The following is a 26,504-nucleotide window of genomic DNA, read 5'->3' as shown; positions in this document are numbered from 1 at the left end:
GTGGCAGAACTTGTTAAGAACTCATTTGCATCCCTTTCTTCCCACTCTAATATTCAAATCACTTACATATATGACCATTACAGTCTCACACAGAAAGTTTCATATTCTTACACCTTCTTTGTGCATTATTTTTGTCAATGATTATATATAACTATATATATATATATATATATATATATATATATATATATATACAGTAGATGTCCTTGTTTGGAGACGCTATGGCTTCGTAGTTTAAAATTATGTCACCAGCTGGTTAGACCCCACCTGGACTTCAGTCCCCTTGACCTTCTGCCACTTTGCAATATGAGCCCCCGGTCTCTGTACATGTTTGCACCCTGTCTATTAATTATCAGCTTGGAAGGCGCGGTTGTTTGCTCTTACACTTAGAAATAGCGCTCACATTCCAGGGAATGAGCCTTACACGTCTCCAGGGAAGTGCCGGCATTTTAACAAACCTTCTCGCACCGATCCTGCAACCCGTATAATTATAACAGAGTGTATGTTTCAGCATTTAAAATAGCCCCCGCCTGCTGTGGTCTATCTGCCCCTACCGTGGACATGTAAAGCCCAGGATGCCTTCTCAAGGGTGTCCTCTAACAGCTGCCAAAATGTGTCTTCCAGTAGCACAGGCTTGGGATACTTTGCCCGCAAAATGGATATGAAGGGCATCTTGCGTAGATCCCTGTAAGCTGCAGACAGCTACTGTGTCATCAGATGCTTCGTCCACTAGGACATTTTTTCTTAGAATCTCAATCCCCATCATGTATCCTACAGTGTCAGCAATTCAGACTATAACGTAAATCTATAAGGAGACAAGTGGAGGAATGTAACCAAGATATGGAAGTCTAAATTACCTAACACGCTTCCAGGAGATGCTTCATTTAAAGTGATGACTTTGAAGGGGGTTTCCTCTTTTATTGGAAGGGTCCCTTGAAAATATGCGGATGAGTTCCCCAGCAATCAGCTGCAGTCTGCTGAGGAACTTGGCACACAGTGTTCAAGTTCCCTACAGCACCTCCGCAGGTTAAATGACGTATTACATGTTACCCACTAAAATCAATTGAATGCTTTGTTTTTTCGAATATTCGTAATATTCTAAAACAAGAATATATAGCAATATAGCGAATATTCGAAAAAAAAATAATATAGAGCAATTTAGCTAATATAGTGCTATAATCTTTTTTTTTATAGTTGTAATTTTTTTCCAATCTGAACTTCAGATGAGAAAAAAATTACAACTATTAGACAAAGAAGATTATAGCACTATATTAGCTATATTGCTATATATTCTTGTTTTAGAATATTACGAATATTCGAAAAAACTAAGTTATAGCAATATTGCGAATATTCGGAAAAAAAACTAATATAGAGCAATTTAGCTAATCTAGTGCTATAATCTTCTTTGTCTAATAGTTGTAAGTTTAAAAATTCACAATAAAAATTCACATTACGAAAAATTTGCATTACGAAAATTCGCAAACAACACTACTCCTAAAGTCAAATATATTTCAGCCTTCTCATTGGCCCACAAGCTAGAAGCAGGGAGGGATCATGTGTACTGATTTAAAAAAAAATTGAATATTCAAAATTACGAATATATATCACTATATTCGAAATGTTCGCGAATTTGCGAAGTTCCTATATTTGCGATAAAAATTTGAAATTCGAATATTCGTGATCAACACTAGTCTATTTTCCATGGATTTAAAATCCACACAGGAGGTCAATTTATGTGCCCATCCCATTGTGATGAAATCGTTAAAATCTAATCCATGTTGCTGCTGCTGTTTTGCTATTCTGAAGATTTTATGCAGAAAATCTGCAGCGTTTCCTGTAACCATATGCATTTAACTGCTGCATGAAAACCATCAGCAAGCTGCTGCTGACAATTCTGTTGTTTCTCATTGTTCTTTATTTACTTAACGTGTTATTATTTGCAGCTTAGAAATATTATGTTACTTCCTGGAAACTATAAACAAGCTGCTTGCTGCCTGACAGGTCTTAGTTTCCTGGCATATTATTTTTATAATTTTGGTTAACAGGCCCTAAGGGGTATTTCCATCCCAGACACTGATGGCATATCACTAACAAATAGGTTCATGTACCACCTCTGGGACCCGCTCATATCTCCAGAACGAGGCCCCCCAAGGTGAAAGAGGAGGCAGCACGCAAGCGCTGCTACCCTCCATTTGCCGTTAGGGGAGTTCCGAAAATAACTGAGCACTGGCTCGGTGATTTCCGTCAGTCCCATGGCGATGAACAGAGAAGGGGCTGTGCTTGCGCAGGGCGCTGTCCATTCACCACTACTTCTGAAAATAGCACAGTGCACTCGTTTTATTTTTAAACTCCTGTACTAGTGAAAGGAGAACACACTGCGCACGCGCGCTCTCATTCGCTTTGATACACCCTTACATCTCAGCTCAGTAGCATCATTAATTATTACTCACATGTCAATGTTTAATACTTGCCCTTCATATTCATTCATTAACAGGCTAGGCTGCACAGGGTTAAGTCAGTCCCAAATCACAGCAGGACACCATTACACAGTGATAGCATAACATGAATAACAGATCTGTCAGCAGCAGCCGCTATTTCCCTTGTTGTAAAACATTAGAAAAAAACTGCTCTGTTCTTGCCTATGGACTGCGTCTAGAAGCTCTGCCCCGGTACCGGGCACAGTCCAAGAGTAAATCATTCTCATGAACAATCTACACTATAACGATATGAAAGAAACAACTAAATAAATACTTGAATTTATTACTATGATTACTATTAATTACTAATAAATACTTTAATAAATTGCTATGGTTGCCGTTAACTACTAATAAATACTTAAATAAATTACTATGATTACTATTAATTACTAATACATACTTTAATAAATTACTATGGTTACTGTTAATTACTAATAAATACTTAAATAAATTACTATGATTACTATTAATTACTAATAAATAATTTAATAGATTACTATGATTACTATTAATTACTAATAAATACTTTAATTACTATGGTTACAATTACTTAGTAATAAATGCTTTAATAAATTACTATGATTACTATTATTTACTAATAAATACTTTAATAAATTACTATGATTACTGTTAATTACTAATAAATACTTGAATAAATTACTATGATTACTATTATTTACTAATAAATACTTTAATAAATTACTATGGTTACTTCTAATTACTAATAAATAATTTAATAAATTACTATGATTACTATTACTAATAAATACTTTAATTAATTACTATGGTTGCAATAACTTAGTATTAAATACTTTAATTACTATGATTACTAATAAGTACTAATAAGTGCTTTAATAAATTACTATTACTAATAAATACTTTAATAAATTACTATTATATACTAATAAATACTTTCATAAATTACTATGATTACTATTAATTACTAATAAAAACTTTAATAAATTACTATGACTACTATTAATTACTAATAAAAACTTTAAAAATTACTATGACTACTATTAATTACTAATAAATACTTTAATAAATGTATATGATTACTATTAATTACTAATAAATACTTTATTGAATTACTATGGTTACTATTAAGTACTAATAAATACTTTAATAAATTACTTTGATTACTATTAACTACTAATAAATAGTTCAATAGATTGTTATAATAACTATCAATTACTAATAAATACTTTTTTATACAAAACAATTAACATTTTTATTTAGTGGTCAGTGCAAACAAATCCCTGCATTTCTTGTCATTTCTTTATGTTCACTGGTGCAGGAGGTTTCGTGGGCCACAATGCAAAATCTGTAACCCCCCATCTACCATGTATCATTTATCCTACTGGTGATTTCTTATATTTTGGCCCCATGAGGGGTGACTTCCACCTCTGCACCTGTACAGCTACACCCCTGTGTAAGACAAAAGCACAACTCATGGAAATCCTAGGGAATATACAGGTTTCTGATACAATTGGAAGACTTAATATAATAGCAGTCACGGGGCGTAACTATGGCCATAGCACTTGCTATTGGGACCCCGAGGTTGAGGAGGCCCAATCAGATGCAAGAACATTGTACCTATTCGAGGGGAATAACAATATGGCGCCTTTTTGCTATAATGTGGGTTTTCTGATATATGGAAATATTATATATACCTAGAATTTTTGCTACCTATGCTGCTGTTTTAATTTTCTAACACACTAGGTGGTGGGGCCCCATCTTATTTTGCTATGGGGCCCTATGAATTAAAGTTAGGCCCTTGGTAGTGGTAGTAGTAGTATCAATTATATTAATTGCAGGTTTAATTAATTAATTAATACTATATATTTTCTCCCTGGTCCAGCAAGATGTCGCTTGACCTGAGTATCTCACTGAACCCTGACAAACTCATTATATACTGCAGCAGTTTTTTTTTCCTATGACAACAGCGCCACCTATATGCGTGTAATGCTATTGCACATTGTTCTACAGAATATTTTCTCATTAGTATAGTATTTGATTAATCGGGGGTTAAATAAATTAAAAAAAAAAGAATAATGGATCTATGTATGTCTGTCATGGGTGCGCATAATTTCAAATTGACCATTAGACTTTTGTCATCAGAAAATGACCTATTGTTTAAATCACATTTTTATATTACCCACATTTTTAAAGAATTTCTGGTGAAATTATTTTTAATTTTCCATGTCAATATCTACTTTTAAACAAAAAACATAAATCCTGCAGTTTTCACATTGGCCACTAAGTCTAATAACTGGCGCCACTTCTTAGTCTGTACAGGTCACTTTACTGTAGTTATCTGCTTATCATTACAGGCAGGATTGGAATGACAGGTATCACCTCTGTATGTAGATAACACAGGATTCGCCATGCACAGCAGGTGATATCAGAGCTTTTCTACTTCCTCCTGACCTCTGCACAGGTCGCAGAGCATGCCTAGAATACTCTCCCATAGAAGTCAATGAGGTCTTCTCCTGACCATCGTGTATATGGCCCATGTGACTGCTGTAAAGCAATTCTCTACATGCTGTTAAGACCAGCTCAGACAAGATGGCCACCCTCATGATCCCATTCAGGAAATAGAATTTAAAGAAATCTGAAATCAGAAAATAGAAACAGATTAAAAAAATAAAAAAAAGGAGATACTATATATTACTATATCTGGTTTTAACTGGCAGGAAAAAAAAATCGGTGACACGTTCCCTTTAACAAAAAATAGAGCTATCATTGCCTCTCAGTTTGGGTTAATGGAAGGTGTCCAAGCAGGAGACCCCCTATATGACATCCCTTTGCCCCTAGAATATTATAGCTGAGAAATACCGTCTAGAGCTGAGCCAGGGGAGCAGACATGGGGGGTAACCTGGTCCCTGTGGAGGCTCTACCACCTACAAAGGCCACCAGTATTATAAATGGCACATGTTGGGGGGGGGGCTCTGCTACAGATTTTTCATCAGGATCCACGAGCGTTACGTTTCGCCTCCGAGCTGTACGATGTACCATTGATGGGATGCGCTTGTTTTATGGCTTCCTCGTATCTCCTCCAGGGAGAAGAATGGAGTAGAACTGACCAGAGAAGAAACCTTTAAATATCGGTTTAAGAAAGACGGGAAGAAACATTTCCTCATCATTAATGAGACAACCCTGGAAGACAGTGGCAACTATGTCGTGAAGACCAACGGAGGAGAATCCGTCGCTGAGCTGTTGGTACAAGGTAATGGGTGGAAATGGGTTACCATGAGAGAAGCTGGTATGCGCTAGAGATAATGGGGGTCATTTATGATGCAAGGTACGCCGCTTTTCCCCGCGCACACCACTTTTACGTGGTGGCGGAAAAAGGGGACGGGATGTCGCATCTCATTTAGCATTTTCTACACCTGCTTAAATCACTGGCATAGATTTCAGCAATTCGCACGGCCAGCGCCTAAAGTTACGTAGACGCCGGCGCCTCTACATAACTTAGACGCATCAAATGCCAATGGACATGAAGTAAGACTAGCCTCTAAATCACCGGTCTTAGTCAATGTCCCCCAACGTCTTTGAGCAAACATCAAAGATAATAAAGCAAGGAGCAGTGTTATATGACACGTACTACCTGCCCCACCACACCGCAATGGAGACCTTCTGGGAAAAAAATTATTATGGCATTTTATTCATTTTGGGCTCATTTTTAAAATTGGTCTTTCAAAAATAAATAAAATGCAGTTGTTTTATAGATACACGGGTTAATAATCAGTCCGTTGCAGAGTATTACTTTTCAGTCCCATCAGCTGAAGGCTCATGTGAAGCCTTATCTCCGACTTCCTGATTTAAGACATATTCTTATCAGTCTGATAAGCGTTTTGCTATAATGAGTGTTTATGAGGTCTTCAGCTGATGGGACTGAGAAGTGATACTCTGCAAACAGACTGATTTTTAACCCCTGTATTAAAAAAAAACAGTTGAAACTTTTTAATAAAGACCAATTGGAAAAACTATTTTTAACCCAAACTGAGTAAAATGCAATCATAAAAATTGCCCCGAAGATGTCCATTACATGCGTCGATCACAGGTTCAGGGATAAGTGCTTGTAGCATTTCTCGTTCCCATGTAAATAATCATGTGATTGACAAGCAAAAAGTCATCCGTCAGGTCATGATATTTTTGGATTGCAGATTGTGCTCTATAAATAGGGTTCTCCTACCCGCAAACAATGATTGTGTATGGGAGGAGCGATCACAGCAGCAGTAGCTCATCCCTATACAGTGGAGGTGATTGCTGCATGCAAATGTTGGTATGTGACAGCATTGCAATGTAGACACAGAGATACAAATCCCCTGCATAGTCATAGATATAACAGATAACATGTAAATTACCCGGAGCCACCACTAGAGGGAGCTTAGGAGCTTACTGCATACTGAACTCAAGTATGTAATAAGCTCCCTCTAGTGGAGACTTTGAGTAACCAGCATAAGGGTTTGGAGCTCTCCATCAGAAAAACAGCTCCAGACGCAATGGATATATATTAAAAGGGGTTTCCCAGACTAACTGACTCTGGGCACCCCGACCGATCAGCTGTATTTACTACCTGCACACACGGCCGTGCCTGGTTACTACAGCCCTGCGTCGGTTCGCGTTAATGGGATCCGATATTGACATGCTAAGGATAGCTGATCCTTACGTTTGGCCAAGAAAACCCCTTTAAGTAAAGAGTCGTTACCATATGTTGGACTAAAAACAACACAGTAGTAGATTCACTTTAAGGAATTGCTTTAATTGCGATTCAATACAAGACTATGAGTTTGTGGAATAGCCTTTTAATCACTTTTCCAGTGTTTTCTCTCCAGCGTTAGATCCTATCACTTTGTCTCTCCAGAGAAACAGCTGGAAATTCTGCAGGGTGTAGCCGACCTGACGGTGAAGGCCAAGGAGCAGGCTGTGTTCAAGTGCGAAGTGTCAGACGAGACTGTCACCGGAATATGGGTGAAGAACGGAAAAGAGGTCGTCGCCAACGAGAGGATCAAAATCTCCCATATTGGAAGGTCAGTCTGACATTTTAAATAAGGGGTATTCTCATCTTGGACATTAGGGGGGGGGGGGGGGCATAACACACGCGCAGCCACCCTCTATTCATTTATATGGGAGTGCCGAAAATAGCCGAGCAACATGCTCTGCTATTTTCGGAAGTCCCATTGAAATGAATGGGTAGCGCACTGCGCAAGCGCGGCCACCTCTCCATTCACTTTTATGGGACTTAAAGGGGTATTCTCATCTCAGACAATGGGGGCATATCGCTAGGATAAGCCCCATAAGCCCCATTGCCCCACCACTGGAACCTGCACCTATATCGAGAACGGAGCCCCGAAAGTAAAGCAGAGCGCACTGTGCATGCGCAGCCGCCCTCCATTCATTTCTATTGCCGTCTGCCCCATAGAAATGAATGGCAGCATGGGCCGCCCATGCGCGGCACGCTCCCATTCACTTCTATGGGAGAGGCGGGGATTAGCGTTTGGTGGTGGACGGACCCCGGGAAATCTGGGGTCCTCCAGCCACAGCGCTCCCCCCTCCGTTCTTGATATTAGTGCGGGTCCCAGCGGTAGGATTTGCACCTATCAGACAATGGGGGCATATCCTAGCGATATGCCCCCATTGTCTAAGATGGGAAAACCCCTTTAAGGAAATAGCCGAGCCAACGCTCAGCTATTTTCGGCTCTCGCAGAATGGAGGGCGGCTGCGGATGTGCGGTGCGCCCGCCATCACTTTGCAGGCTCCGTTCTAAGGACTGGCGCAAGTCCCAGAGATGGAACCCGCACCAATCAGACATTGGGGGGCACATCCTAGCGATATGCCCTCAATGTCCAAGATGGGATAACCCCTTTAACACCAGTCTTAACCTATCCCCCACTGCCGTCAGATGCGCCACAATTATTGAACGGCATACTCCTCTTAATAGCGGGGGCTCAGTCAGTGCAGGTCTGTGTGCCAAAACGAAAATCTACACCAGCAAAGGAACTGCTGTAGATGTCCGTTATTATCTGTGCCAGGTTCCTGGTGTCGATCATAAGAAATGTGCCGATCCAGCTAGCCGCAAGTCCCGCCCCATCCAACTTTTTTAAAAAGTAGCAAGCTGGGCTTCAAACCCAGAAAATGTTGCAAAATTTTGCACAAGCATGGCGACTTTTTGATGCCAGTTTTCTGATGGATAATTCCACCAGGGGGCGCTATTTAGGTCACCAGCTGCTAAAGTAATTGCAGCTCTGGTTCCCCAACTGCAGCTCTAACAAGTGAAGAAGTTTTACTATTTGGCCAGAGAGGCGATTTACCAAGCCGTTTAATTTCCGCAGGGTTCACAAGCTGACCATCGACGACGTGGTGTCCTCCGACGAAGGAGACTATTCCTTCATCCCCAATGGGTTTGCCTTCAACCTTTCTGCAAAACTGCACTTTATGGGTGAGTGAAAAAGCGTCGAAACATAGCGAGCCACTGTAAAGTAATAATGATGGGGATACTGGATGACATGGCAGAGGTAAAATAGTTTTTCAACTCCCAAAATGGGCTGCCACCTGCAAAAAGACTAGCAAAAAAAATAATCTGATTAATTTTATAATATATCTTACAGCGGTAAAGCTCCATTTTGTCCTGACACAGAGCTACAAATCCCCTGCTTTTTATTAAGGTGACAGAAGTTACCTGCAGCCACCACTAGGTGGAGCTCCTTGCATATTCCTTTATACAGCAAGCAGTGAATGTATTGTCAGCTGTATAAGTCTGTATGCAGTGAGCTCCCCCTAGTGGCGGTTGCAGGTTGAAACAGATTTTAATGCATAGAGAAGCAGATGGAGTACAAAAACCCAGAGAAATGGCACACCTTTATTGGTTGGTAGATATGGGGCAACTACTCTACTTTTCCTTTGTACTAAGTATAAGAACTTAGTAAGAAATTCCGGCTAGATATCCCATTGCATGCCAATTGTGGAGGTCTTTTCCCCCTAGAAGTATGAATTTGGAGGCATACAGAGGCACTATAAGACGCCATGTACCTCTGTGGGTGCCATATTATGCCTCCGTACAAAACCAATCCATGGCAGTTTTGCTCAGTCTCCTCTCTGATAATTTGTCTCTCTTTGTCTTTCCTCAGAGGTGAAAATCGACTTTGTTCCCAGACAAGGTAAGGTGCTTGTGACCACCACTGATGTCTCTGCGCATGCGCTGTATCCCTTTGTGCAGGCGCGTCTTGCTGACATCAGGGTCATTATGTGCAGCATTCTCCTCATCCTACAGAACGTTACGATGGATGTGTCCTTTTATGTGTATCGTGAGAGAGATCAAAGAAAATGTGAAACCTGGCTGCAGTTCCCATTGAGAACTGTAGGGGGCGTCTTTTGTGTTAGTATAGTGTCTGATCTGTGGTGGAATGGAGCAAAGCCAGGTTTTTGTAAAATCAATGGTCGTGTTTGAGGTTTTCTACTGATATAGCCTCATTGGTTTCCTTACAAATCGCATTAAAGAAATAGTTTTTTTCAATATTTATTGAATTTATAAGAATAATGGATAAATGTACTCCCGCAGTGGATTCTATCATTCAGTTGTCTCCATTGAAATTTTATTATTTTTCAGACTTGTAGCAGAGCTGAAAGTGTCATCGGCTTCTTTTAAAGGGATTTTTCAGAAGTCTCAATATTGTAGGGCTATCCTCAGGATAGGTCATCAATATCTGGTCAGTGGGGGGTCCGACACCCGACACCCGACACCCCTGCCTATCAGCTATTTGAATGGATCGCGATGCTCTGGTGAGCTCTGAGGCTTCCTCATAGCTCACCAACCACAGCGCCGTGCCTTGTATAGTGGCAGTGCTTGGTATTGCAGCCCAGACTCATTCACTTGACTGGGACTGATCTGCAAATGGGCCATGTGTCCTATGAACGTGACATCATTTGCCTTTGATGACACCATTGGCTGGTCGGCAGGGGTGCCGAGAGTTGGACCCCCTTTGATCAGATATTGATGGCCTATCCTAAGGATAGACCATTTATATTGAACTCCTAGAAAACCTCTTTAACTGAGTATGGGTAACCCTTTAGGTTTCCCCACCAGGAGATGGTCTCTAGTGGTTTCAAAATGTGCCCTCTTTAGTCCTTGGAGTTCAGCATGAATAGCTGTTGAATCATTCATTTTAAAGGGGTTGTCCGACCCCCACCACAATTGTAGATACAGTATGCCTAGAATCTGCTCTGCCTAAAGAAACAAAGCCACTTACCTAGGCTCCAGTCTTTTCCAGCGCCGAGCGTCCCGCTTTTCTGCTTTCAGTCCCTTGTGGACCAGAGTTGTGACATCCAATCCTCCGTTACATGGACCTCTGCAGACATTTAGTGACCTCAGCAGGTGCTGCTCCTCTGCAAACTCACATTCTGAGGACACAATTGAAAGTGGTGCTCACCTGGGGATGCAATTGGCTTCCCTTCCCTCTGGGCCTGGTCATGGTCACCCCACCTGTGGCCATGATCCTCACACCACTCTGCAAACCACTGCTAATTCATCCTGATATTGTGGCACATTGAGCCACAGGACAAGTCAGGTCTGCTGCATTCCCGTCATGCGTCATGTCATATTCTTGTCCTGGTCCATGTTTGTGTAGTCTGTGAGCCTTCCACTACTTCTATTTTCTCATGTGCATTATCCAACCTCATCAGAACCTCCAAAGATTAAGCTGGACTATGCGTCCGGTAATGCCGACACCATCATCGTCGTGGCTGGGAACAAGCTGCGTCTGGACGTTCCTATCACTGGAGATCCAGCGCCTACAATCATATGGAGCAAAGGAGACCAGGTAATGAATTGAACATGTGTTCTTTCTTAATTTTTGCTTTAAAGAAGCACTCCTCTTTTTTTTATTCTCTGACCTGTTAGATTGGTACATGATGTAAACTGTAGTGAAGGTAATCTTCTTACCAGTGACTTTATTTGTGAGTTATAACCTCGCTTCTAATCCTCAGCTGTGTCATGTGACCAGCACTCTGATCTCCAACTGACACAGGACAGGAAGTCACTTCTCTATTCATTCCTATAAGGGCTGACATTGAGGTTCCCGTAAGAATACATAGAGAAACTGACTTCCTGTTCACACATAGGATGCTGTGTTATTTGGAGAGTCAGAGTGTTGGTGACATGACACAGCTGAGGATCAGAAGGGAGGTTATAAGTCACAAATACAGTCACTGGTAAGATTACAATTTACATGACACTTCACATATCATGTAAACATGCTTATTAATGTGCATTAAAGGGTAACTCTTAAGAGTTCATTTGGTTTAGAAAGCTCAATAAAAACCCATTTAAGAGAGGGGAATCCCTTAATCAGGACCCTTGCCTATTAGCAGAGTGAAGCTACAAAGAGCATCTCTAAACCTGGGGGCCAAAAAGACTCTTGTGCTTTACACGAACAGTCTATTTTAATAGGCACCATGTAATGCTTCATTACCCCTCTGGAGGCGCTGCAGTAAAATTGAACACTTGCTGCTTGATTTGCTTATAGATCACAGCTGACTTCTAAGGGTTCCAGTAGTGGGATTTCCTGCGATCAGGTCATCATCAGGGACTTTTGTAACTGATAGGGACTGTCCAAGGTAGAAAACAAGGTAGAAAACAGTGATGGTGGTAGGCACAACCAAGAGAATGCTTCCAGTTGATCTGGAATACTCCTCACAAGATCCTTAGAACGACAGGGTTTGGCCATCATTAGGTTGCCTAGTTCACTGGACCACTTGATCTTTTGGCTGTGTGTCTCACCATCAGATTCGTAAGTAGACGTACCCTTTAATATACATTATTCTGCATGTTCACATACCATACGACATGCCTGAAGACATTGAGGGCTGTGAACTAGGACCCACCACTAGTAATGGTAAAAGACCTGAAGTGCCCGTCTAAGCAATTTGTCCTTTTGGGCCCAAATCTCCAAATAATGTAGATGGCACAACCAGTGAAACCAATAACGCGAAACTGAGATTTGCGAGAGTATTAGTTACTAATGGTTTCTGTGGAGGTATTCCAGATTTCCATACATGGTTGCCAGGAGGATTACAATTCCAAAGATCTCTTGCAGCCAGAGGTGTAGTTATGGAGGTGCAGAGTTAGCAATTGCAAGCAGGCCTAAAAGTCCCTCTGCCCCACATAAGACATGGATAGGTGGGGTTACACCATTTGCATTATGGTCTAGAAGCCTTGCGTTTCACCTCTAGCTTCATTCATTTGTGCAGCTTCCATAAATGTCCTCATTGACTTCACAAGGACCACTGTAGGATTTTGAAGAATGTCATGTAGACCAAAATGTTTGACATCGCTGTGGTTCTTTGTGGTTTCTCACTTATGCCAGTCATCTCACCAGCAGCTGTCTTGAGCACGACATATGTCTACCTCCCATGATCCACATTTCCCTCCCATGATCCACTTCCCTCCCTTTTCTGTGCCCTCTACTCTTCCTTTAGTCTCAGCTTTATTTCCCAATATCAGGTCATTCAACAGGCCCCTGTCAGGACTCACCCTGAGCCAGGGGTGGAGGTCAACGACGATGTGGATGTAAGTGGGCACACTCTGCCCTCCATGTGTTTTAAGAAGTGAATAGCGTGCACCATTACTTATATCACCTGTAGACTGTCCATTTGTGATCACACACAACTCACTTTCACTTTGGTTTGGTTGGTTGACTGCACTGTTGTGACTTTACAATGTTCATTTTAGATAGATAGATAGATAGATAGATAGATAGATAATTAGTCTCCTGAATCTCCTTACTTCCTTGTCTCATAAAGCAATGATTTCTTGGTCATGACGTTTAGAGTAATGAATTTGTAACTTAGATCATTTCAGAAACTGATGGCAGAGTCCATGTGGAGACCCACCCGGACCACTGCGTGTTCATCATTGAAGGGGCAGAGAAGTCTGACGAGGGGGCATACACTGTCCTGCTTAAGAATCCAGCTGGAGAGGACAAGGCCACCATTAATGTAAAAGTCATTGGTAAGACATCATAGAGACCATTTTGTTAGACATTCCTCAATCAAGAACATAAATGTACATAAATACTCTCGTCCAGTTTTCTCTATCAAATCCGCCCAAAACATCCACAAGTCTGCATTTTCATACACAACCTGGCAGCTCCTTGTGGATGGTGGAAGGAGAGGGAATATAGCGTTTTTAGGAACACACTCCATGAAAAACTGGGGAACATTATAAAGGTCCTAATCTTCACCAAGCAGGTTACCTTGTTGGGAGATTGACCGCAGTTCAGCTTGAAGGCCATTTAGTATTGGAACAGAGACATAAACAGAGGCCATATACCTATCTACTGATACATTACTGAAAGAGTCAACCGTCCATTGTCATCTTCTCATGGCCTTTCTTTCACAGAGGCACCAGATCCTCCCCAGGCCCCCAAAATCCTGAACATTGGAGAAGATTTCTGCACCGTTCAGTGGCAGCCACCCAACTATGATGGAGGCATGCCAATCACAGGTGAGTGGTGATCAGACAGGTTTACCCTGTATACCAAGATTAATGGGTGGGAGAGTGAGTCACCCTGCCAAGTTGTGGTTCTTACCTATATGGCCAATGTGGCCATCAGTACAACTCCTACTGTTCATCTCTAGTTATGCAGCTATAGTCAAATAGCTTTCGTACCACTTACCAGAGTTGACATTTGGGCATCAATAATTTGATGGGTCACCTATTCTAAACTTTATTTGACGCTACAGGTTACGTTTTGGAGAGGAAGAAGAAGAAAAGTTACCGCTGGATGCGGCTAAACTATGACCTGGTGAAGGAGCTGACCTATGAATCTAAACGCATGATTGAAGGAGTCATCTATGAGATGAGGATCTATGCCGTCAATGCCATTGGCATGTCTCTTCCCAGCCAGCCTTCTCAGCCATTCATGCCAATTGGTAAGTAGTGTACAGTTCATGTACACCATTCTTTCATATTACCTTTCTACCTGTATCCAAGGGTCAGGGTTCCTTGGGCCCATCAGAGGAAACCTTTCTGAGGACTCACCCTCCTTCCATACAGAATATGTACACATTCACTTTTGCTTTGTAATCTTTGTTGCTATCATTGTATACGCATATCAGCCCTAGTGGTAAGTGATTGACTCCAAAGTTATCTCTTCTGCTGGACCCTTGGGACTTATTGTGGATAGAACCTGAATCCTCTGGTACACTGTTGGACCAATCTCACCCAATTTGGTACTTCTGAATTTAAGGGGATTGTCCACCCTCGATAACCCCTTTCAGTTACTCTTTTGACCAGCTAATTGTGGGGAGTCTCCTGGTGGGCCCATGTTGTCATTGCCATGTGAGCTTCTCAGCATTTGATAATTACATGGCTCCTATTAGTCTTCCCTGTATGGCTGTAGTTTGTCCTCCAGAATGAAAGCCCTTCTTTACAATAGCTCAGTATTATGATAACAGAGTGAGGTCCTAGGGGAACCCATCTTTCAGTGACGGACGGACGTTCCTGGGGCCCATTAGAGGAAATTATTCTTAGGGCCCAACCCCTATATCACCAATACAGTCTGATGGGTTTTGAAACGAAGAAATACTGGCAAGTGATTGGCTCCAAAGGCAGCTCCAAATGGTGTTTTTCTCCTGGATCTTTGGAGCCTTCCATGGCTTCAGAGACTGGGCCCACCAGAGATCCTCTGATACTCTGGTGAGGAATTCTGACCCTGCCAACAATTATCTGCATACTACTTATTAGTACAAATGGAAAGTGGACAATCCCCCCCCCAAAAAAAAACTAAAAAAACATTCATGAAGCAAAAAATAACTGCAATGGATTTGATATTACCCCTTTCTGTTGGACTGAAAAAGTTTGATTTGTTATTTTTGATGGTTATTTTTGGTGGTTGAATCTCATGAAATGTATGTCATTGTGTTGAATAGTTGAATGCTTTCCTGTTTTTGGAATTTTATAATGTGATATTTTGGTTGTTTATTTTGTATTGTGTATTTGGAAAGTTGTAGTTTGATTTATTTAATTTTATATTATTTGTAGCTTAGCTGTTGTAGCAACACCTGTTGTTGAGAATGCTAATTACCGTACAGTAGATAGATCTCCTCGAGTCTAGGAGTTAACAGCCACAGACTGCTGCCCTGTTGAAACCATACTTTTACAGTAGAAAACCTATATGAACATCATGTGAAGGCTGATTTTCATTTCCCATAAGTTATTATGTTAGCATTGTCCTGGAAATGCAAAAGACGGAGGAACCCAACTTCGGGTGAATCTACTAACTGCTATCTGGTTAATTCCATTGGTATTTGAAGTCATGTGAGATATCTGAGGTCAACTTTATGGTCTGTAACAGCTGTAGACACAATGGTAGAAAGACGATATTACTTGGCTACTTAAAGGGATAGTCTAAGGGTAGAGGCTGGTGGCATATGTCTAAAATATGTGTTTGATAGTCAGTAGTCCAACTGCCATGATCTCAGCCAATCACAAGAACAAAGCAAAAGTGGTGCTAGGAAAGTGCTGTCCCACTTTGCCTCCTGGTGGCTTCATTAAGTTTTTTGCATGGTCAGCCCTTGACTACCATGAGCCAATCATGCAGCCTTTGAAATAAAATCAAGAATATCCAAGTTTCCCTAGTGCTATTGCCACATCAATCTGGACAGGGGTGGTGCTGGAGGTATCCATGGTTTTCTCATCAAGCAGATGAGTTCTGCAACTAAGATGGGCTGTCCCAGAAGCTGAGGACACTCCCCCTGCCGCTTGATTGTTAGGACAGGACATGAAAAAACTGCATTTTCATGCAACTAACACTAGAGGGAGCTCAGCGCATAGACATTATAATAGCTTCAATTGCACTGTATAAACTCTGATGCACTGAGCTCCCCCTAGTGTTGGCTGCAGGCAGACATTTTTGTAATATGTGAAGTGAAGCTGGAGAATTTATCATTGTATTTATGACAGTTGTGTTTAGGATGAGCACCATATTTATGGAGCACTTTTTCAGACACAGAAGTGGGTGAGGCTGAGGGCGACTTTTTTTATGCTTATAAATTTTTGTTTGTAAATTCATCAGAAATCTGGGGCACTATGCTTTGCATTCCACATTGCCTGGGAGTGACTCACCCATGAGCACTAGGAAATTGGGGGGGGGGGGGGATATGCTAAGTTGTACTGAGGGGTCTTAGGAGATCTGTGTATGACCCTGGTAGTGGAGCAAGTACAGAGACTCTGCCACGCTTCTGGAACATGGACTTTTCCTGCGCCACTACCCAAAAGTATAGTGCACAATGAACTGCTCTAGTAGCGGAAGCAGAGCCCCTGTGTTTGTGCCGCTACTCGCATGTGCAACATTGTCGGGATCGGCTGAGATGTCCGGTCGTGTCGACCAAGCGGCAGGGGGAGCATCCTCAGCTGCGGGAACACCCCAGTTTAGATGCAAAACTTTGCCTAATAAGACCAATCAATTCATCTCTATTTCTCATCCAATGTCTTTAAAGAGGTTCTCCAGAATTAAGAAAATGAAAATACTTAAATATTATTTTATTATTAATAGATTTGCAAATACCTTTTATTAGTTATAATGGCTTGTTTTGTCCAGGGAGCAATCATTAGGAAAATTAAAATGGCCGCTGTCCTATTAGTACACACGGAACCTGTCCTAATCACACAGGAGGACAAGTGACTTCACAACACTGAGCTTAAGAGCTGCCTCATCCTCCTCTATGCTCTGCTTGTCAGGGATTATAATATTAAAAACAGATGATAAGATCTTCAGCAGAATCTCTGTAGGAATGAAGTACAGAGAGGACGGACAGGACAGACTGTGGTAATGGAGACTGCATACAGGTGCTGCTGCTCATCAGCCACATCCCCACCTCCTCTCTGTACTTCATTTCTCCTCATGAACTCCGTTCCTACAGAGATTCAGCTGAAGATTATATTAAACCGTATTCAGGATCATAATCCCTGACAAGTAGAGTAGAGAGGAGGATGAGGCAGCTCTTTAGCTCAGCGTTGTGAAGTAACTTGTCCTGCTGTTCGACTAGGACGGGTTTTGTGTGTACTAATAGGGCGGCAGCCATTTTATTTCCCCTAGACAAAACGAGCCATTATAACAAATGAAAGGTATTTGAGAATATTTTTTATAATAAAGTAATATTTAAGTAGTTTCATTTTCTTAACCCCTTTAAATCTCTAGAGGGAATTTTAAAACCAGGAATTTTTAGGATCATGGTCTTGTTTTTTATTGTATTTGCCTTGATGTCCACTATTGGCCACATTAGAGACATTGTGTAGGTGACAACTCCAGAACACATCCAGAAAAGGCTTGTTCTATTTTTATGGCACCTTAAGGTGCTGAGTTGTAAAAATAGACTTTACACGCGTCGGGAGTCTACAGAAATACTCACAGTAGCATTAATTTGTCAAGGTAAATGTCCAAACCGTGTCACAGCTGTCACAAGCGTCAGTCTAACAAGTTACTAAAGTTAGGGTTGTTCGCTCTTAGATTTACTACCTTTTGGTCTGGCGGCGGTTTCGTATACTGACGGTAGCGTTAGTTTTTTAGGAACTATGCAGAATATTACTTTGGCAGTGTATGGTGTTGGTGGTGATAGCGCAGCATAACATTCATTTTTAGAGAACTGTATGGAAGTATTACTCGCCAATATATTGGATAGTTATGTGTGCACTTTATGACGCCCACCAATAGAAGGATCCACACAGGGCACCAGCCAACGTAATGCCAGCCCTGGTTCCATTTAATTCAGTGGAGGTTTTTCCATTGCTCTTTTTGGGATATTTTTTTTACCCCCCCAAAAAAACATAGCTGAAAAAAGGTCACATGTGTACCAATCATCAGCTGGGCTGTACCAATGGTGACCTTGCCAACCTCTGGTGTGCCCACCTGTTACAGCGCCATTAAATCGATGTCTTGGAGACGTCTCCGCACGCGCCCATGACAGTTATGTAGACAGAAATGAGACACAAGAGACGCTCAATAGGCTACTTTTCCGGTATTGAAATCCGTCATAGGTTCTCAATACCGGAGAAAAACGCTTCCGTTTTGTCTCCATTCATTGTCAATGGGGACAAAACGTAACTGAACAGAACGGAGCGCTCCAAAATGCATTACGTTCCGTTTGGTTGCGTTCTCATACCAGAGAGCAAACCGCAGCATCGTGCGGTTTTCATTCCGTCATGGGATGTGGAGCAAGACGGATCCGTCAAGACCCACAATGCAAGTCAATGGGGACGGATCCGTTTAAAACTCTGACACTATCTGAAAACGGATCCGTCCCCCATTGACTTTCAATGGAGTTCATGACGGATCCGTCTTGGCCATGTTAAAGATAATACAACCGGATCCGTTCATAACAGATGCAGACGGTTGTATTATCAGTAATGGAAGCTTTTTTGCTGAACCGTGCCGGATCCAGTAAAAACGCTAGTGTGAAAGTAGCCTTAGCCGATGAGTTCTCTTAACCCTTTCATGACTGAGCCAGATTTCGAACCTAAGGAATGCCAGAGTCTAAAAGTAAAGCCAGCTAGCGTTACACCCCTATTTACAGAGCTCTGGGGAGGCAGGAGAGACAAAAGGTGCGTGTTTCCTGCCCAAATACGGACGGCCCTTTTCGGAAGCATCTTCATTGATGCCACAATAAATTTGCGTTAAGATTCACTTTTTTGGGTGAACACTTCATACAATTATAGTCTAGTACAAATTCCTAGGTATACATAGCGGGCTGTGATCTAGATCCAGTGCATCAGGCTGGAATGACTCACTACAATGCAGGTAAACGTGTCAATAACTTTACTCGTCATGGAATCTGAATTCAATTTAATGATGGTAGAAATATTATTAAATGACCTTATTTAGATAATACACAAGTCAGTATTATAACCGGGTGCATACAACATCCCAGTTATGGCCTCTAGTCGTGCAAGACCACGCGGATTTAAAGGGATGATATTGCATGCAGCCACTTTGCATCTGATAAATGGGTCACTGCTCAGCTTTCCGTTCCATTTTGGGCCATTGTATCACTTTCTTAGGCCAATTTATAGCACCGTTGACCCAGGACCTGTAAGATTTAGGGTTTCCACCGCACCACCCTTACTATGTGTAGCCCCACTAATCTACTGTGTTACGATTTAGGAACTATATTCATATATTATGTGTGCACCTCATTGGACTATTATTTCAGCACTATATGGCAGTCTATAGGTGCTATAAGGCACTGTTATTTGGCTACTGTGTGGTGCATTATTTCAGCATGATATAGGACTATTAGGGCAGTACTGAGACCCCCTCCAATCTCTAGAAAGAGGGGGACCTACTCAATAGAACCCCAACCCCCACCAATCAAATTTTTTGACATATCAAAAAGTTTACTGTGACCCTTTAAAGTGCTCATACACCTTCAGTAGCTGTTGGGTAAATGCTTTTTTGGCAGACACCTTTTTCTCAATCGCCCCATAGTGGGCATGAATGGGGAGAAGGGAATAAACCACTGCCAGACGTTGTCTTATCTCCTGTGGGAACAAAGGATCATCAGGTTGAAAATCCCACAGCCCGATCCTTCTTTCCCCTTAACATCGACCATCGAGAGAAGAATTGGAACACCCATAACCATTAGATAGCAAACCAATCCTGATGGAATCAGAGGGTCTGGCCAATGTTCCTCTAATAGGTATGGACACGTTTGGGGTCACCATAGATATTTTTCCCTGTGGTCTCCACAGACCTTGATCTGGACATGATAACTGAAATGTGTAGCTGGTCTCTATTTCAGTTCTTCTAAGGCTGCCTTACACCTTTGGAATTTTCATCAGCCTTTTTTTTTTTTGGACTTGACGCCATCATGAAAACATAGTCCATAGATTTATCTATCTTTCATGTGGCGGTTTAAAGTAAGAGGGTTGACAAGAACTTTCCGTGACTTGAAACAGAGCCGTGGCATAAACTCTTCATGCACAACCATGTAGTAATAAAATTTTTTATTGCAAATGAGTCAGATCCTGATGACACCAAGAGATTCTTTACGACAGCTGGTGAGGGTCTTCCTGCTGGATAGATCAATCCCATCTTTTCTATTTTCATTAAATGTTCTGTCACCTAAAGTCACCTTCCACACAATGTCTTGAAGGAAACAAACATACGACCTTCTCTCTTCATACATAGGGTCTACCTCTAAAGACTCCTGTAGTTTGTTGTATGGAAGGTTGAGATCTTCCTTCTCCTCTTTGGCATCGTCCTCCTCTCAAATAATTTCTATGAAATTCTCGTTCCTTGTCTGGGTTTAGTTACGTAAATGTGCTGATGGGAAAGTGTCTGCTATATTTAGAGGTGAGAGCATTAGTGTTGTTGAGGATCAAGACTCAGAATGCAGGAAAGAAATGTTCCTTGCTATAAGAAGGGGTGGGCAGAGGGGTCTCTGAGCCCATCCTACACCCTCCCCTCTCCTTCCCTACGTTCATACATCTCTGCCTTAGTTCCTTCATCCTCACATTCGAAGAGGAAGTTTGGTTTCCAACTGGAGCCTCCAGAAGTTCCACCATGACTCGAGTGTCACGCGTTGAGGAAAGGTCTCAAGTGGAATCTCAAAGACCTGTTAGAAGAAAGCAAAAAGAATTTATAGGTCTGGGTCACCTCCATCACCCTTTTCATTGGAATAATCTATGTCCACTGTTTCTGAGGACTTAATGTCATAGGTTTGGAGGAACAGTTGTGTGATGCCAACTGGCGGAACTATCCTTGATATATCAAGCGTGATTGTTCAAGACAGTTTTGGAGTTTGATGCCTCCTGTGAAGGTTTTATTAATGGAAGTTTATGTTCTTATTGCTGCTGTCATCCAACTGGTTGTTTTACCCCTTGTGTGTTGTATATTGTGTGTGGCTTATTCTTTGTATGTGAGGGATTAGTAGATGAGCAGAAATTAGAGATTGATAGGGAAATATTAGATAGTCATTGACCTGTATTTCTTGTAGAATAACGATGTAGCAATAGAAGTGTAAAGGGTGAGGACAAGAGAATTTTGGAACCATAATGAACAATTTTATATATATTTATATCATATATATATAATTTATTTCCTGGACGTCCTACGGCAACATAGTCATGAAATTATTTTTGCATTTATTTACGGCATTTTTTTTCGCCACAGTTTCTTGTAAAAATGACATGAAATATATTTTCTTTTCCTTTTTACAAGAAAAAAACCCTGACAAAATGCAACAAAAAACAATGTATCGCTGCAGCCTAAGGCTTAAAACACACACATGAAGTTTTTGATGCAGTATGATAAAGTTTATGCCAAAACCACTCACATGCAAGTTCCAGGCGACTTGTCTGTAAAGCAACTTGCATCTGCAATACGCAGACCCCTCGAGTTCTACTGAACTAAACTTAAATTACCCAAAAACTTTATTGTGGTCACTAGAGCTGCGGGTGGTCCACAGTATTGCAGCTGTTATACCAGGCACATTAGGGTTGTCTAAAACCAGTCTTAAGCTGACTATACGCATTAGATAGCTGACAGGTGAACAGCAACTAAGTCTCCTGATCCCCCGCCGTACACATGCATGCTTAGCTCAGTCAAGCATGCATGTGCCCTGAATAGGGAGAGGGGAGAAAGCTGCTTCCAGACTCCTCTGATGGCGACTAATGTCCCCGAGAACCAAAGTATCAGGCAGCCGAAATCCAACAATCCAATTCTCATCTCCCCCAGAGACCAGGAGACGGCCATACTCATTAGATCGCCGGATGGTGCCGCCATCATCGGTGACATTTATCTAATGTGTACGGCCATCAATAGTGCCGAGGCCCAGATAATTATCTGGTCATAGGTCTAATAATTGGGTCAAATGGAACTACCGATATCATCATTTACCAATGGTTGAGATCATGTTACTTTTTGTGGTTGAACCATTGACAAAATAGTTGCAGGCACCTCTACACTGTACAGATATAGCAGAGCTGAGTTTGTTATCTAACCCAACTCATCATTTCCCATTTCAGTAATACTGCAGTTAACCCTACTTACAAATTTAGCTCTGCTACATCTGTATATTTACACAAGGGTGACAGTTTCATGATATTTTTTACATAATACGCAGACTTTGTATCTTTTTATTTCTTACTTAAAGAGGCACTGTACTATTTTACTTGCACTGATATAAGTAAGAACAAGATGTTGGTCGCTGTGATTGACGTTGCTTTGGGGATTGTTCCTTGAGGTGACAACCTGATTATGGACTTGCTGCATATGTAGACTTCCATGTATGTAGAGGGGTCATAGACCGCCCTGTATAGATGTGAAAAATCAACTTCAGCCGAGGTCCCCAAGATCTCAGCTCGGTCACCCCTACTGGAGCATAGTGTATAGTACAAAGGAACTTTAAGAGTTTTATGTAATCATTGAATCTTCCTGGATGAGGGTTGTTAGAGGTTTGTCGTATTTGTGTCAGCTGATAGCATCAATAAAGTTTATTGAAGTTTGAATTTTAAATGTTTTTAGTTTAGGAAATGATTTATATGGCGATTTCAGGTCATTTGTAGTGGAAAGAATTGAATCCTTGAAAGGAGTAGGACTGCGTTACATCCTCCAACTTTGTAAAAAGCCATCTTGCAATCTAATTTTTAGGATTAAAGGCAATGGACACCTTCAGCGCAACTTTTTATAATTGTGTTTTATTCATTTTGGGATAATAATCATTTTTTTTTATTTGGTCAGCCATTTTTAAAATGTTCAACCATTTCTGAAATACAGGGGTAACAAAAATCAGTCTATTTGTAAACTGTCACTTTCTGTTTTCTTTGAATCCCGTCATCTCACGGATCATGTGTAGCGCTTATCTCTGAACTCCTGACCTCATAGACACTCATTATAGCGCAGTGCTTATCAAACTGATAACAGTATGGCTTAAATATTTTTTAATTTAATTTTTTTATATAATTTTTATTCATTGCACCAGCACATTTTAATTTAGTACAAAAGTTGACAAGATAAGAGTAAGGATGGTACAAGATTCCATTTTCATCTTTTTTTTTTTTTTTTAAACAATGACATATCAATCAAATTACAAATCAATATGTTCACATATTTGAAAACTCCCCCTCTCCCTCCCCCTCCTTAAATATTTGTTTATGACATCAGTGGATCAGGGATAAATAGCTACACATGAGCTGTCAGATGATAGGATTTAAGGAAACCACAAACAGACAGCTTGTAAATAGACTGATTTTTTTTAACCCCTGTATCTCAAAAACGGCTGAACATTTAATAAAGACCAACTATAAAAAGTATTTTTAGCCTAAAATGGGTAGAATGGAATCATAAACAAATTGCCCAAAAGGTGTCCATAGCCTTTAACGTACAAGGTCCCTACGCCTCCATACTACATAGGCACTTGGTGGATGACTCCATATAGTGTTGAATCTCGGAGATAGCCTCCATAATATGGCATAGTAGTAATCTGATTTCATATACTGTAAAAAAAATATGCCCTTATTGACTTCTATGGGAGCACGGCTCAGTATAAGGGCTCAATTACTCGACCGTAGCCCCTCCGTGCCCGCATTATGGCCCATTGACTTGAATGGATCCGGAATCCGCCAGATACCGCACGGTGCAGAGCAGAGGCATGGAACGGATGCCCCCAAAGCACTACAAAAGATAAGATTCACGGATTGCATAGACAGCGAACGGTCGTGTGAATGAGCCCTTACTCAGAGCCATCATATGGCTGCGTGCATGAGTCCTTATGCTAAATGTGAATGACTGAACAGTAAGTGTTTAGATGCACAGGTTATTTTCAGCTTCCTTTATAGCACTGATCTCAGTGTGATATTGGGAGAGTGGTCATTACTATGCTCAGGAGGGAGCCCATCAGTATGTTGGGTCATGTCCGTACAGCGATCGGTCATGAAACCTAACAAACCCTGCGCACATTCTGCAGCATATGACTCCGCTTTATACCTTCCCAGTAGTTTAATTGCCTTTGTTTTCCTTTAGCTCCCACAAGTGAGCCCACCCAGCTGACCGTGGACGATGTGAGTGACACCAGCATCACTCTGAAATGGAGGCCTCCAGAGAGAATCGGTGCCGGAGGACTGGACGGATACATGGTGGAATATTGCAAGGAGGGTTGTAAGTGATTCAACTGCTTGTATTCTTATTCTTATTACATTATTAATGTTGCTTATATACCTCCAACATATTCTGCAGTGCTCTGGGTGTAACTAAAGTCTTATAGGCACTGGTAATTTTGGACAATGACCCCCATACATAGCTTGCAGCTTGGGCCAATGACCTTGATAGGGTCTACAAAGATATATGTTTTGCCACTTCTCATACAATATAATTCACTGAGACTTCTTCCAGTCACGTCTCTGCAGAACATCCACACATCTTTGGACCCTTGCTTTTCCAGCACCCTTACCCTGGATGCCAATGGTGCCCCTGCAGGCAGCACAATGCAGCCATGTCATGACACTGCCTGCACTGGGAGGCCCATGGTCTCAGCATGCACCCAATGTCTTATAGACCACAGGCCTGAAGTCTTCTGCAGCTTACAATATTAAGCAGGGAGCCAATGATCTCAACTGGAACCACATTCTTGGGACGCAGAACGAGTTGAATGCAGAGCTCGACCAGAGCCGCCAGATCCCCTTACCCTTTTTGACCATGATCATTATACCCCTGGTTGTGCTCTACAAAGATTGTCATCAGTGACATCAATTCCCTGGGGGGGACTGGCCATAGACCCTACAGAGAAATTTCCCAGCAGGCTGATGCCCAGTGGGGGTCACCCGAGCTCTCCACATGGCCACAGGCCAGGTACTTAACGTTCTGATGCTCCAAGCATTAATTAATGCTAGGAGCATCAGGAACTTATGCACTTGGCCAACAGCCGCAACTGCCCTCCTGAACTGTATCATCGTCCTTAGGGCCGTGATACAGTTGAATACAGCAACAAGGCAGTGGTATTTTGTGCTGCACTGTGCTATTTGGTTCTTCTGGGACGGTATTTTGTGCTGGACTACAGTATTGCAGGCCCTGCCTACTTCTATCGTCCCTGCCTACTTGTGTTGCCTTCTACCTTCTGTCAATTTGGACCTGCCTACAAAATGGGTCTACTTTTTTTTTTTTTAGGGCCCCCCATGTCAGTCACTGTCTCTGATGGGCCCCAGAACCTAATTCCCCTTTCTCTGAACACACTAGGGCCAATTTCATTGGAAAGCAAATAACCTACCAGTCTGCTTCTGGCATGCGGGAGAACAGCCATGCAAATCACAAAAAAAACTAAAAACTCTACACAGATGTTGGATTTTGGTTGGATTGAAACTTACGAGCCACCATCTTCTAAGACGTTCTTAATTCATGGTTTCTGGTCATTACCACTGAGTCACCCATCAAAAAACTGAAATGCCAAATCAATCTCAAAATAAATCAAACATCGCTTGCCTTTCAGTTTCCTATAGATTGCGGTCCACGTGGCACCTTAAAGTCGCCTGCAGGTCCCAGTTACATATAACCTTAACCTTTGCTAATCTTCAGACGTGGTTATAAACCCTGAGCAAGTCACAAGGTCGTGTTTGACTTCTTTTCCATAGGTAATAATAGAAGTAGCACGAGGCCGCAACTTTAATGCGCCAGATATGCGACTTTGAAGTTTATTGACCCATGCTTCTATAAACTCTTCTACAGTCCACTGCTCGCCCAAACTGCCAATTATTATGGAGTAAATACAAATGAACATACTTTGTAAACGTGGTACGCAATTTTGACAAATCACTTCACAACACCAACCAAGTGGTAGAATTACTTTACTAGTTTATGTCTTCAAGTGCAGAGAAATAGCATCAGGGTCATCCATGGATGATGGGTGGCTTCATGGCAAAATGGACACCCTCCCAGCACTGGTTTAGAGAAGAGATACTTAGAGAAGAGGAGCTTTTGGGTGACCAGGTGACAGGTCATCAGCCCCAGAAGAGCTAATATGTCTGACACTGGTGGC

At 41.6% G+C, this 26,504-nt stretch overlaps 1 protein-coding gene across 3 annotated transcripts in view; it reads left to right on the top strand.

Annotated features, from left to right (window-relative positions):
* MYBPC3 (myosin binding protein C3) overlaps positions 1–26,504 on the top strand; it is a 101,078-nt gene that overhangs the window by 55,655 nt on the left and 18,919 nt on the right. For all 3 annotated transcript variants that reach the window (XM_044269497.1, XM_044269496.1, XM_044269498.1), the window contains 10 exons: positions 5,540–5,706; positions 7,348–7,513; positions 8,816–8,922; positions 9,611–9,640; positions 11,163–11,299; positions 12,982–13,047; positions 13,329–13,488; positions 13,879–13,983; positions 14,223–14,411; positions 24,500–24,634. In XM_044269497.1, coding sequence (XP_044125432.1) covers positions 5,540–5,706; positions 7,348–7,513; positions 8,816–8,922; positions 9,611–9,640; positions 11,163–11,299; positions 12,982–13,047; positions 13,329–13,488; positions 13,879–13,983; positions 14,223–14,411; positions 24,500–24,634 — 1,262 coding nt within the window. The remainder of the gene's footprint in view (positions 1–5,539; positions 5,707–7,347; positions 7,514–8,815; positions 8,923–9,610; positions 9,641–11,162; positions 11,300–12,981; positions 13,048–13,328; positions 13,489–13,878; positions 13,984–14,222; positions 14,412–24,499; positions 24,635–26,504) is intronic.

The sequence above is a fragment of the Bufo gargarizans genome, chromosome 10 (assembly GCF_014858855.1).
Source record: "Bufo gargarizans isolate SCDJY-AF-19 chromosome 10, ASM1485885v1, whole genome shotgun sequence".
NCBI lineage: Eukaryota > Metazoa > Chordata > Amphibia > Anura > Bufonidae > Bufo > Bufo gargarizans.
The sequence above is the reverse complement of the archived record's forward strand: the minus strand, read 5'-3'. Positions and strand labels throughout refer to the sequence as shown.